Source organism: Cygnus atratus, unplaced genomic scaffold (genome assembly GCF_013377495.2).
Source record: "Cygnus atratus isolate AKBS03 ecotype Queensland, Australia unplaced genomic scaffold, CAtr_DNAZoo_HiC_assembly HiC_scaffold_46, whole genome shotgun sequence".
NCBI lineage: Eukaryota > Metazoa > Chordata > Aves > Anseriformes > Anatidae > Cygnus > Cygnus atratus.
Genome location: NW_026110062.1, coordinates 175,049 through 185,808, shown reverse-complemented (window position 1 = coordinate 185,808; position 10,760 = coordinate 175,049). Strand labels below are relative to the sequence as shown.

At 74.0% G+C, this 10,760-nt stretch overlaps 3 protein-coding genes across 5 annotated transcripts; 2 read left to right on the top strand and 1 right to left on the bottom strand.

Moving 5' to 3' along the window:
* The first annotated feature begins 105 nt into the window (after window positions 1–105).
* USP21 (ubiquitin specific peptidase 21) lies at window positions 106–3,281 on the top strand. Its single transcript, XM_035570647.2, is given in 12 exon segments — window positions 106–258; window positions 346–405; window positions 1,062–1,185; window positions 1,305–1,416; window positions 1,870–2,007; window positions 2,089–2,153; window positions 2,243–2,346; window positions 2,455–2,620; window positions 2,750–2,857; window positions 2,963–3,057; window positions 3,059–3,078; window positions 3,212–3,281. Coding segments are annotated over 12 exon segments (1,215 nt in total).
* Window positions 3,282–3,883: 602 nt separating this feature from the next.
* On the top strand, window positions 3,884–7,728 carry PPOX (protoporphyrinogen oxidase). 2 transcript variants are annotated; one of them, XM_035570817.2, is made up of 12 exons: window positions 3,884–4,048; window positions 4,336–4,470; window positions 4,824–4,939; window positions 5,013–5,145; window positions 5,246–5,390; window positions 5,912–6,102; window positions 6,534–6,594; window positions 6,692–6,810; window positions 6,884–6,997; window positions 7,087–7,236; window positions 7,311–7,353; window positions 7,456–7,728. In XM_035570817.2, the coding sequence occupies exons 1-12, from the start codon at window positions 3,962–3,964 to the stop codon at window positions 7,584–7,586; spliced, it is 1,425 nt and encodes a 474-aa protein (XP_035426710.1). In that variant the 5' UTR covers window positions 3,884–3,961; the 3' UTR covers window positions 7,587–7,728. The 2 variants fall into 2 exon arrangements, with proteins under 2 accessions (XP_035426710.1, XP_035426711.1); XM_035570818.2 differs by lacking the exon at window positions 7,087–7,236.
* B4GALT3 (beta-1,4-galactosyltransferase 3) lies at window positions 7,643–10,435 on the bottom strand. 2 transcript variants are annotated; one of them, XM_035570819.2, is made up of 6 exons: window positions 9,674–10,426; window positions 9,297–9,532; window positions 9,017–9,207; window positions 8,811–8,933; window positions 8,528–8,632; window positions 7,643–8,443 (listed from the first exon to the last, which is right to left on the bottom strand). In XM_035570819.2, the coding sequence occupies exons 1-6, from the start codon at window positions 9,930–9,932 to the stop codon at window positions 8,020–8,022; spliced, it is 1,338 nt and encodes a 445-aa protein (XP_035426712.1). In that variant the 5' UTR covers window positions 9,933–10,426; the 3' UTR covers window positions 7,643–8,019. The 2 variants fall into 2 exon arrangements, with proteins under 2 accessions (XP_035426712.1, XP_035426713.1); XM_035570820.2 differs by lacking the exon at window positions 8,811–8,933 and having other exon boundaries at window positions 9,674–10,435.
* Between the last annotated feature and the right edge of the window lie 325 nt (window positions 10,436–10,760).

The following is a 10,760-nucleotide window of genomic DNA, read 5'->3' as shown; positions in this document are numbered from 1 at the left end:
GGCCCGGCCCAGAATAGCCCGGGAGGCAAATCGGATCAAGCCCGCGAGCGCGGGGGGCTTAACGAAGCGCCGGGGGGGCCCGGCCGGTGCCGCGGTGCCGGAGCCATGGCGGGGCCGCGGGGCGCCACGCTGGTGGAGCTGCCCCGCGAACTGCCCCGCGGCCTCCTGCCCCGCCGGGACCTCCGGGGCCGCGGCGCCGACGTGGCCGAGTCGGTGGCGCAGGCGGCGGTCCTGGGGCTGCTGCTCGTCGGCGGCGAGGTAACGGCGGCGCTCGCGCCGAGCCCGGGGGGTGCCGGGGGGGTGGGGGGGGGGTTGGCTCACGGCTCTGCCTTCGTGTCCCCGCAGACGCACCACGCGCTGCTGCTGGGCTCCGGCCACGTCGGGCTCAGGAATCTGGGCAACACGGTAAGCGGGTGTTCGTCCCCGGCGTCCCCGTGCCCCTCAGCCCCCTGTCCCCAGCGTCCCCGGGTCCCCGCACCTCGCGTCCCCTCGCCCCCGTGTCCCCGTGCCTGGCACCCCCACGTCGCCGCCTTTTCCGCGTCCCCGCGTCCCCGTCCCTGCGCGAGGAATCCGGGCAGCACCAACGCCCCTGTGCCCAGCGTCCCCGCGTCCCCGTCCCCGGTCCCTGTGCCCAGCGTCCCCGCGTCCCCCTCCCTATGTCCACGTGTCCCTGTCCCGGTCCTTGTCCCCAGTGTCCCCACATCCCCATCCCAACGTCCCCTTGTCCCCGTCCCCCGTCCTTGTCCCCACATCCCCCTCCCCACATCCCCACGTCCCTGCGCCGCCCACCCCCACATCCCCGCGTCCCCATCCCCCCCCCCCCTGCCTGTCGTCCCCCCCTCCCCGACTCCTCGTGCCCCCCACCTGGCAGCCCCCCATCCCCCCCCCGTCCCTTCAGGGGACGCCCCTGCCACCCCCTCGGTGCCACGACGGGTGCTCAGCCCCATCCCAGGACCCCTCCTGACGCCCCCGGGGGCTCCCCGGAGTGCGGGGGGGGGTGGGGACAGGGGGACGGGGTGCCGGGGGGGTGTCACCGCGCCCCCCCCCCGCTGTGCCCGCAGTGCTTCATGAACGCGGTGCTGCAGTGCCTGAGCAGCACCAAGCCGCTGCGCGACTACTGCCTGCGCAAGGACTTCCTGCAGGAGCAGCCCGCCGGGCCCCGCGCCCCCCAGGAGCTCACCGAGGGTGGGTGCCACCCCCCCAGCCCCCCGCCGCCGACACGGCACCCACGGGTGCTAATCCCCCTTACGTAAACCGCCCCGACGCCCGCTCGCCGCCCCCCCCCCCCCCCCTTGTCCCCGCAGCCTTCGCCGACGTCATCGCGGCGCTGTGGCACCCCGAGTCCACCGAGGCCGTCAACCCCGGGCGCTTCAAGGCCGTCTTTCAGAAATACGTCCCCTCCTTCACCGGCTACAGGTCGGGCTGGGCCCCGGCCCGCGGGGCACCCATGGGTGCTTGCCCTCATGCTCGTGGTTGGGTGCTGGGGGCGGCCCCTGGGTGCTGGTTGGGGCCGTGGGGGACCGCTGGGGGCCCAGCCTTGTCCTCGTGGGTGGGTGCTGGGGGGGACCCCTGGGTGCTAGCCCCTTGCGGTTGGGTGCTGGGGGTGCTCAGCACCGTCCTTATCGTGGGTGCTGTGCTCATCCCGATCCCTGCAGCTGGGTGCTGGGGGGGGACCTCTGGGTGCTGAGCCACGTCCCCCCTGAGTGGGTGCTGGAGGTCCCCAGGGCACGGCAGCGGTGAGGCGGGGGATCGCGCCCCCCCCCCCCCCCCCCCCCCCCGCCCCGTTGTCCTTCTGAGGGGTTCTGAGTCTGCCCGTGGGATTCAGCGGGGCCAGGGGCACCCATGGGTGCTGAGGGCCCCGCGGTGCAGCCAGCAGGACGCGCAGGAGTTCCTCAAGTTCTTCATGGACCGGCTGCACGCCGAGATCAACCGCAAGGGCCGCAGGACGCCCAGCATCCTCGCGGACACGCGCCGCGCCCCTGCGCCCGAGGACGCCGACACGCTGAGGTGAGGGGACACGGGGGGACTGGGGGGGGGACACCCGGCCTCGGGGCCGCGCCTCAGCGGCCCCCCCTGCCCCCCCCGCAGCGACGACGAGCGCGCCAACCTGATGTGGAAGCGGTACCTGGAGAGGGAGGACAGCAAGATCGTGGGTGAGCCCGGCCGTCACGGGGCGGCCCCGGCCCCTCGGGGGGGTCCCCAGCCCTGTGGGACCGACCCGACCCCCCCCTCGCCCCCCCAGACCTCTTCGTGGGGCAGCTGAAGAGCTGCCTCAAGTGCCAGGCGTGCGGCTACCGCTCCACCACCTTCGAGGTCTTCTGCGACCTCTCCCTGCCCATCCCCAAGGTAGGACGGGGTCCCCCCCGCCGTGCCGCACCCCCACCCCCCCCCGGAGCCCCTCCCCGCCGACCCCCCTGAGCTCCCCGCCTCCCCCCCCCCCCCCGTGCCCCGCAGAAGAGCTTCGCGGGCGGGAAGGTTTCGCTGCACGACTGCTTCAGCCTCTTCACCAAGGAGGAGGAGCTGGACTCGGAGAACGCGCCCGTGTGCGACAAGTGCCGGCAGCGGACGCGCAGCACCAAGAAGCTCACCATCCAGCGCTTCCCCCGCGTCCTGGTGCTGCGTATCCTTTGGGAGCCTGTCTTTTATTTTTCGGGGGGGGGGGGATTTCTTTTATTTTGGGGGGGGGGGGGTGTCTCCGGAGGGTCCCCGCACCCGCCCGGCGACGTCCCTTGACGCGGGGCAAACCCAGACCTCAACCGCTTCTCCACCACGCGCTACTCCATCAAGAAGTGCTCCGTCTTCGTCGACTTCCCCCTGCAGCAGCTCAACCTGCGCGAGTTCGCCAGCGAGAAGGCGGGTAAGGGGGGGTGGGGGGGGGGGCACGGGGGGGTCGGCGGGGTGGGGGGGTTCAGGGGGGGTCAGCGCTGAGCTGTGCCCCCCCCCCACACACACACACACGCAGGCAGCCCCGTCTACAGCCTGTACGCGCTCTGCAACCACTCGGGCAGCGTGCACTACGGCCACTACACCGCCTTCTGCCGCGACCCCTCGGGCTGGCAGGCTCTACAACGACTCCCGGTAGGTGCCCCCCAGCCCCCAAACCCCGACCCCCCCGGACCCCCCAACCCCCCCAAACCCCCTCAACACCCCCCCCCCCCCCAGCCGCACCCTGCGGCCCCCCCTTGGCTCCGTGCTGAGGCTGCGGCCGCAGCGTGTCGCCCATCAGCGAGAACCAGGTGCCGTCCAGCGAGGGCTACGTCCTCTTCTACGAGCTCCACTGACCCCCCCGGCAGGAGGCCCTGAGCCGCCCCCCCCCCGGCACCCCTCCCACCCCCCCCCGGTCCCGGTCCCGGTCCCGGTCCCCCCCCCCGGGGCTGGAGGGGGCCGCGGGCGGGCGGCTGTACATAGCCCCGGCTGCCCCGCGAGGGGCTTTTGTGAATAAATTTATTAAGAAAAGACCAAAAAGGAGCAGTTTGGGGGCGGGGGGGGGGGCGGCAGCCCCGGCTGGGGGCGCTGGGGGCGGGGGCAGAGAGAGGGGGTGGGGCTAGAAGCGAGGGGCGGGGCTATGGGCACGGGGGCGGGGCTATGGGCACGGGGCGGGGCTTATTTCACGCGTGTCTTATAGGGAGGGGGCGTGGTTTGTTGGGGAGGGGCGGGGCATGGAGCACAAGGGCGGGGCCAATCAGGCGGCGGGGGCACTCCGGGGGGCGGGGCCACCAATAGGGGTGGGGTCATCATAGGGGCGGGGCCTGCGGGGCGCATGCCACGTCCATCAACGAGGCAGCGCCGCGCCATTGGCTGCCGTTAGCCCCGCCCCTTCCCTCCCCGCCAATCACCCAGGAGGGGCGGGCCCCCACGAGCCCAGAGCGGTGCGCGCGGCTTCGGCGTCCGGAGGGAAACCGGGAGGGGAGCGCGGACGGGCCGGGCACCCCCCGGGCCCCCCCCCTCACCCCGCGCCCCCATGCCGCGCACCGTGGCCGTGCTGGGGGGCGGCATCAGCGGCCTGGCCGCCTGCTACCACCTGGCCCGCGCCCCCCGGCCGCCCAAGGTGAGCGGGGGGGGACGGGGGGGGCTCTGTGCACCTTCCCCGGTTCCCTCCCGGTGCCCCCCCAGTGCCTCCCGGTGCCCCCGGTGCCCCCCGGTTCCCTCCGGTCCCCTCCGGTGCCCCCCGGTTCCCCCCGGTCCCCCCCGGTTCCCCTCGGTTCCCCCCCGGTTCCCCCCGGTCCCCCCCGGTTCCCCTCGGTTCCCCCCCGGTGCCCCCCGGTACCCCCCAGTTCCCCCCGGTCCCCCCCCGGTGCCCCCCGGTGCCCGTGACCGCGGTTTCCCCCCCCCCAGGTGGTGCTGCTGGAGGCCAGCGGCCGCCTCGGGGGGTGGCTGCAGAGCACCCGCACCGAGGACGGGGCCGTCTTCGAGCACGGGCCCAGGGGAGTCCGGCCCGGGGGGGCAGCGGGCACCGACACCCTGCACATGGTACCGGGGGGGGGTGCGGGGGGTCCCTGGGGTGGGGGGTCCTTGGGGTGGGGGAAAGGGGGGCGCAGGGGGATGGGGAGGGGCCCTGGGGGGGTGTTGGGGGGGCCCTGGGGGGTGTCGGGGTCTTGGGGGGGCCCTGGGGGGTCCCTAGGGGGGTGTCAGGGTCCTTGGGGAGGGGTCCTGGGGGGATTTCAGGGTGTTGGGGGGGGGGGTCCTGGGTGGGTGCCAGGCTCCTGGGGATCCCTGGATGGTTTCTGCGGGGTCTCCAGGTTGGTGCCGGTGTCTGGGGGGGTCCCGGGGGGGGCTGCCCGCATCCCCCCGGTGCCGTCCCCGTCCTGCCCACGTCCCCGCAGGTCTCGGAGCTCGGCCTGGAGAGCGAGGTCCTGCCCGTCCCCGGGGACCACCCGGCCTCCAGGCACCGCTTCCTCTACGCCGCCGGCGCCCTGCACAAGCTGCCCTCGGGGCTGGGGTAGGTGCCACCCCCCCACCCCTACCACCACCACCCTGGGGGCTCCCGTCCCCTGACCCCCCGCCGTCCCCAGGGGGCTGCTGCGGCCGGTGCCCCCCTTCTCGCGGGCGCTGCTGTGGAGCGGGCTGCGGGACCTGCTGGCGCCGGCCGGGAAGGAGCCCGACGAGAGCGTGCACGCCTTCGCCCGCCGCCGCTTCGGCCGGGAGGTGGGTGCCTGCGCGGGGGCGATAACGCCCCGTGGGGGGCTTATCGGGGGGCTGCAGGGGCCGGGCGGGGGCCGCCTCACCCCGCCGCGTGTCCCCGCAGGTGGCCGACATCGCGGTGGACAGCCTGTGCCGGGGGGTGTTCGCCGGGGACTGCCGGGAGCTCAGCGTCCGCTCCTGCTTCCCCGCGCTCTTCCACGCCGAGCGGCGCCGGCGCTCCGTGCTGCTGGGGCTGGCGCTGGGCGCGGGTGAGAGCCGGGAAGGGGACACCGAGGGGACAGCCCGGGGATGGCACCGCGGCGGTTGGGGACACCCAGGGGAGAGCCAGCGCTGCCCCTGTGGCACGTGGGGACACCGAGGGGACACCCCAGGCTGCCGGCGTGGTGCATGGACACCCTGGTGCTGCTGCTGTGGCACATGGGGACACCGTGGTGCTGCCACTGTGGCATGCTGGGGACGCAGAGGGGACGCCCCGGTGCTGCTGCTGCAGCGTGGGGACATCACGGTGCTGCCACCAGCACGTGCAGGGACACCGGAGCTGCCTGTCGTGGTACCTCGGAGCTGCCACCACGGCACCTGGGGGCTGAGAGGGGACGCCCCGGGGCTGGGGACGCCTGGGTCGCCGCCACTGCGGCACGGGGGGACGTGGAGGGGACACCCTGGGGCTGCCTCCAGCACGCAGGGACACCAAAGGGGCACCGGTAGGACATGGAGGGGGACACGGGGGGGACCCCGGTGGCACGGTGCCGGAGCGGCTGTGTCCCCGCAGGGCAGGAGCGCGGGGCCGAGTCGGGGCTGAGCCGGCGGGCGCGCGCCGAGCGCTGGAGCCAGTGGTCGCTGCGGCGCGGGATGGAGAGCCTGCCCGAGGCGCTGGCCGCCTTCCTGCGCCCCCGCGGCGTCGAGCTGCGCTGCCACGCGCCCCTGCGCAGCCTGCGGCACCGCCACGACGGCCGGTGGCAGGTAGGGACCCGCGCTGCCCTCGGGGGGGGGGGGGGGGGGTCCCGTGCCTTCACGGGGGGGCTCTTTCCAGCGATGGGGTCCCAAAATTTGGTTCCCGTCCCCTCCGGACGCTTAGGGTGCTGGCCCAGGGAGGTGCTGGGAGCCCTGCGTTCACGCCCCATAATTTGGAGGTGCCGGGATCCCCCTGTTCCTATCCCATAATTTGAGGGGGGGGCCACGACCCCTGGGGTCCCCTCCCTAGACTTGGGGCGGGGGCCAGGGCCCTTGGGCTCCTTCCCCAGGGGTTGGGGGCTCCAATACGTTTCACACCCCATTAAGGGGCCTGGGACCCCCCAGGGGACCCTCTGGGCTCACCCCATGGCTTGGGGGGCGGGGGGGGGGCCAGGACCCCGGGTTCCCCTCCCAGCACCCCCCTCTCCCTCTCCCCCCAGCTCACCCTGGCAGATGGCACCGTGACAGCCGACCACATCATCAGCGCCCTCCCAGCCGCAGGTGGGTGCTGGGGTACCCAGACTCCTCCTGGGGGTGCAGGGAGGATGCAGACCCCCCCCCCAAATCCCCCTGAATCTCCCCCAAACTCCGCTTCCAGCCCTGGCGGAGGCGCTGCCGGCCGAGGCCGAGCCCCTGGCGCAGGAGCTGCGGCGCATCCCCACGGTGGCAGTGGCCGTGGTGAACCTGCAGTACGAGGGCGTCACGCTGCCCGTCACGGTGAGAGCCCCGCACCCCCCAGCACCCAGGGGTGCCCCCCACCCTGCTCACCCCTCTCCTCCCCCCCCCAAAGGGCTTCGGGCACCTGGTGCCTTCCTCCGAGGATGACTCCCTCCTGGGCATCGTCTACGACTCGGTGGCCTTCCCGCAGCACGACGGCGCGGGGCCGGCTTCGGTGCGGCTGACGGTGGGTGAGGGCGCCGGGGGAATAAAGGGGAGGGGGGAAATGCCATGGGGAGGGGGGGGGGGCTCACGGGGCTGCTGCTGCCGCTGCAGGTGATGCTGGGGGGCGCCTGGTTCACGCGAGCTTTCGGGGACCCGGCCGCCACGGCCCCGGCCACGCTGCTGCACCGGGCGCAGGCGGCGGCGCGGGAGCAGCTGGGGCTGGCGGCGGCACCGGCACGCGCCCTCGTCAGAGTGCAGCAGGTGGGTGACGGGGTTGGGGGGTTTGGGGAGGGTGCCGGGGGGGTCCCGGGGCTCACCGGCTGCTCCCTCTGCAGGCCTGCATCCCCCAGTACACGCTGGGCCACTGGCAGCGAATGGGTAAGGCTGGGGACGGGGGGACGGGGCCCCGGGGATACGGGGACACGCAGAGGCTGCCACCGTCCGCCTGTCCGTCCGCCTGTCCGTCCGTCCGTCCCGCAGAGCGCATCGGCCGCTTCCTGGCGGAGCAGCGGCTGCCCCTGAGCCTCGTCGGCGCCTCCTACGCCGGGGTCTCCGTCAACGACTGCATCGCCAGCGCCAAAGCGGCCGTCGGGCGGCTCCTGGGGGGCTGAGCCCCCTGCGGGGGGGGGCCCAACCCAGCTCTCCCCGTCCCAGCAGCCAGCAGCAGTAGGACAAAGTGTTGTTTTTTTAATGGAAAACCCCTTATAAAGGCCCAGGGAGCAGCTCATAAATAGAATAAATAACCGCACACCAGCAGCGGAGCCTGCAACTCTCTTCAGGCACCTGCACGCCTACGGGGAGACGGGGCCGAGCCAGTCCCCAACGCCCCCGGGGCTCCCCCGGCCCCTTTTCTGAGGGGCTCCCCCCCCCCCCGCGCCAGGCACCAGCCCTGCAGCCAGCAGCTCCCCGGGCTGCTCCGTGCTCGCCGCTCCCCACGGTCTCTCCAGCAAGGCAACAGCACGAGCCGGCCCTGGCAACCGGTGCATGCCGGGGGGGGGCCCGTCACGGTGCCGGTTCCCAGCCAACAGTTCACACAGGGGGGGGTTAACGGGGGCCCGGTGGCCAGCTCTGGTTGTACCCGTGTGTGGGAAGGGTCCCCTCTGCCACAGCCAGGCTGCCGCCGTCCCCGGTCGCCTCGGGGCTGCGCTCGGTGACCCCCCCGGCAGAGCCAGCGCCGCCCCGGGTGCCGTTCCCCGCTGTGGGCAGCCGCGGGGACAGGGCCAGCCTGAGGTCCCCCAGCCCCGGCAGCTTGCGCAGCATCTCCTCCCGGAAGGGGCTGTTGCTGCTGCGGTACCTCTGTCCCTCGCGGCCGGGGCCCTGGCGGCTTCGGCCGGCGCGGGGGTCGCTGCCGATGTCCACGGTCAGGTTGGTGTAGAGCGGGTGCAGGTGCTTGGCCAGCAGCGTGTAGGTGAGGGAGTTCATCCCGTCCTGCGTCCACATCCGCTGCGTGCGGATCAGCAGGTCGAACCTGCGGGGACAGCGAGAGCATCACCCACTGGCACCCGCTGGCACCCACCGGTGGCCCCGTGCTGGTCCCGTGCCAGCTCCCCACCTGTGCGGGTTCTCCTCGTTGCCTTTGTCGCCCTTGTGCTTCACCATCTTGTAGTGGCCGATGGAGACGGGCGGGCGGACGATCTTCATGCCAGCGAGGCGCACCCTGCGACAGTCTCCACATCACCAGGATGCCAGGACACACCCATGGAGCCTGGCCACCCTCCAGCGTGCCAGCGAAGCCACCCACACCCTTTGTCCCGTGCAGAAATGGGACACGGGGACACCGCTTTTCCTGGTAGCGAGGGGGGCAGTGGGGCGGGCAGCACCCCCCCGTGTCCTACCTGGTGGCAATGTCATCGTCCTCGCCGCCCCAGCCCCAGTACTCGTTGGGGAAGCCGTTGATCTTCATGTACTGATCCGGGGTGAGAGCCGAGACCCCCCCGAAGTACTGCGAGTAGGGCAGGCTGCGGGGAGAGCCGAGCGGCTGAGCCAGGCAGGCAGCGGGGCCGGCTGCCCGGGTACCCCCCCCCCCACCCCCAGCACTTACTTGTACCCAAACTTGTTCATGGCGACCGAGACGTGCTTGGGGTTCCAGGGGTCGCAGGTGTAGAGGTTGTAGTCGTTCTCGGGGATGAGATCGACGTCGTGCAGGAAGAGGCAGTCCCACTCCTCGTCCTTCAGCGCCTCCTTCACCCCCACGTTCAGCAGCTTGGCGCGGTTGAAGGTGCCGTTGCCCGCCTACGGGTTTGGGGGGCAAAAGACGGCTGGGAGCAGCTGGACCCCCCTGGCACGAGCCCCGGTGCCGAGCCCCGGCCCCCAGCACTCACCTGGTGCACCAGGTAGATGCCGTACTGCAGCTGCTGGCGCTGCAGGAAGGGGTGCAGGTAGTAGAGCAGGTAGCCCAGGTGGCTCTCGCGGTTGCGGTAGGGGACGATGACGGCGGTGCGGGAGCGAGCCTCGCAGGCGGCCGGCTGGTAGCGGCCCCCCGCCTGCACCGCCGGGTTCTTGGCCCGGATCTGCTCCAGCGTGGGCACCCGGCTGAAGCTCACCGTCAGCGGGCCGACTGCGCGGGGAAACGGGGCGATGGTGACCGAGCGGGGACGAACCCCACCAGCCGGTCCCCGTGGCGGGGGACACGCGGATCCCCCCCCCAGCTCGCACCGAATCCCCCAGGGGGGCTCAGAGCCACCCGGCCCCGACTCACCGAGGAAGGGCGAGCGCTCGGGGCAGTAGGGCGGCGGCTGCGCGGGGTCGGCGTCGAGGCGGGCGGCGGGCGGCTGCAGGCGGCTGAAGTTGGTGTAGACGTCGTGGGTGCGGGTGTAGTCGAAGACGGGGCCGGCGGCGCGGCCGAAGAGCGAGGTGAGGTTGCGGAAGCCGCCCAGGGAGAAGTAGGCGACGAAGGCGAACTGGCAGCCCACCAGCAGGGCCAGCGTGCACGGCCGCTCCAGCAGCCGCCGCAGCATGGCGGGGACGGGGATGGGGACGGGCCTGCACCGGGGCCTTCACCGGGACGGGGCCTTCACCGGGCGGCACCGGGCAGCCTCCCCAGAGCCTCCCTTTGCTGGGCCGGGCCTTTACCGGGCCGGTCCCGGGGCCTTCACCGGACGGCCTCCCCCAAGTCTTCCTTCACCGGGTCCTCACCGGGCGGCCTCCACGGAGCCTCCCTTCGCTGGGCCGGACCTTTGCCGAGCCTTTACCGGGCCGGTCCCGGGACCTTCGCCGGGCCGGGGCCCTGGAGCCTTCCTTCGCCGGACGGGGCCTTCACCGGGCCGCCCCCGGGGCCGGGGCCGCGTCTGTGCGGGGGCCGGGCCTCATGGCGGGGACGCTGCGGAAGCCGAGGAGCGGCCCCGGAGCTCCCGGCCGGGCCCCGGTGGCGCTGAAGCCGCCGCCCCCGGTGGGCGCCGCCACCGCCGGGCTCAGCCCCTCCCGGCCGCCGCCATCTCGGAGCGGGGCGGGCAGCGCAGACGTGGCGAGGCCTTAAAGGGGCCGCGCGGGAGGAGGAGGGCGGGGGCGGGACCGGGCGGGGCGCGGCGGGCTCGGGACGCCCGCCCCGGGGGACGGCCCGCGGGGAGCCGGGGGCGGGGGGCGCGGGGCCGGCACCGGCGGCGGGCGGGCGCTAGGACCAGGGGGACGCCGGGCACGGCGGCAGGGGGCGGGGCTCCTCGAGGCCACGCCCCCGTTGCCGCGGCAACCGCGCACGCCGCCACCGCCCTGCCGGCGCGGGTTGCCCCCGCCCTTTTCTCGTGACGTCACGCCGAGCGGGCGCTCCGATTGGGCGCGGCGGGCGAGCC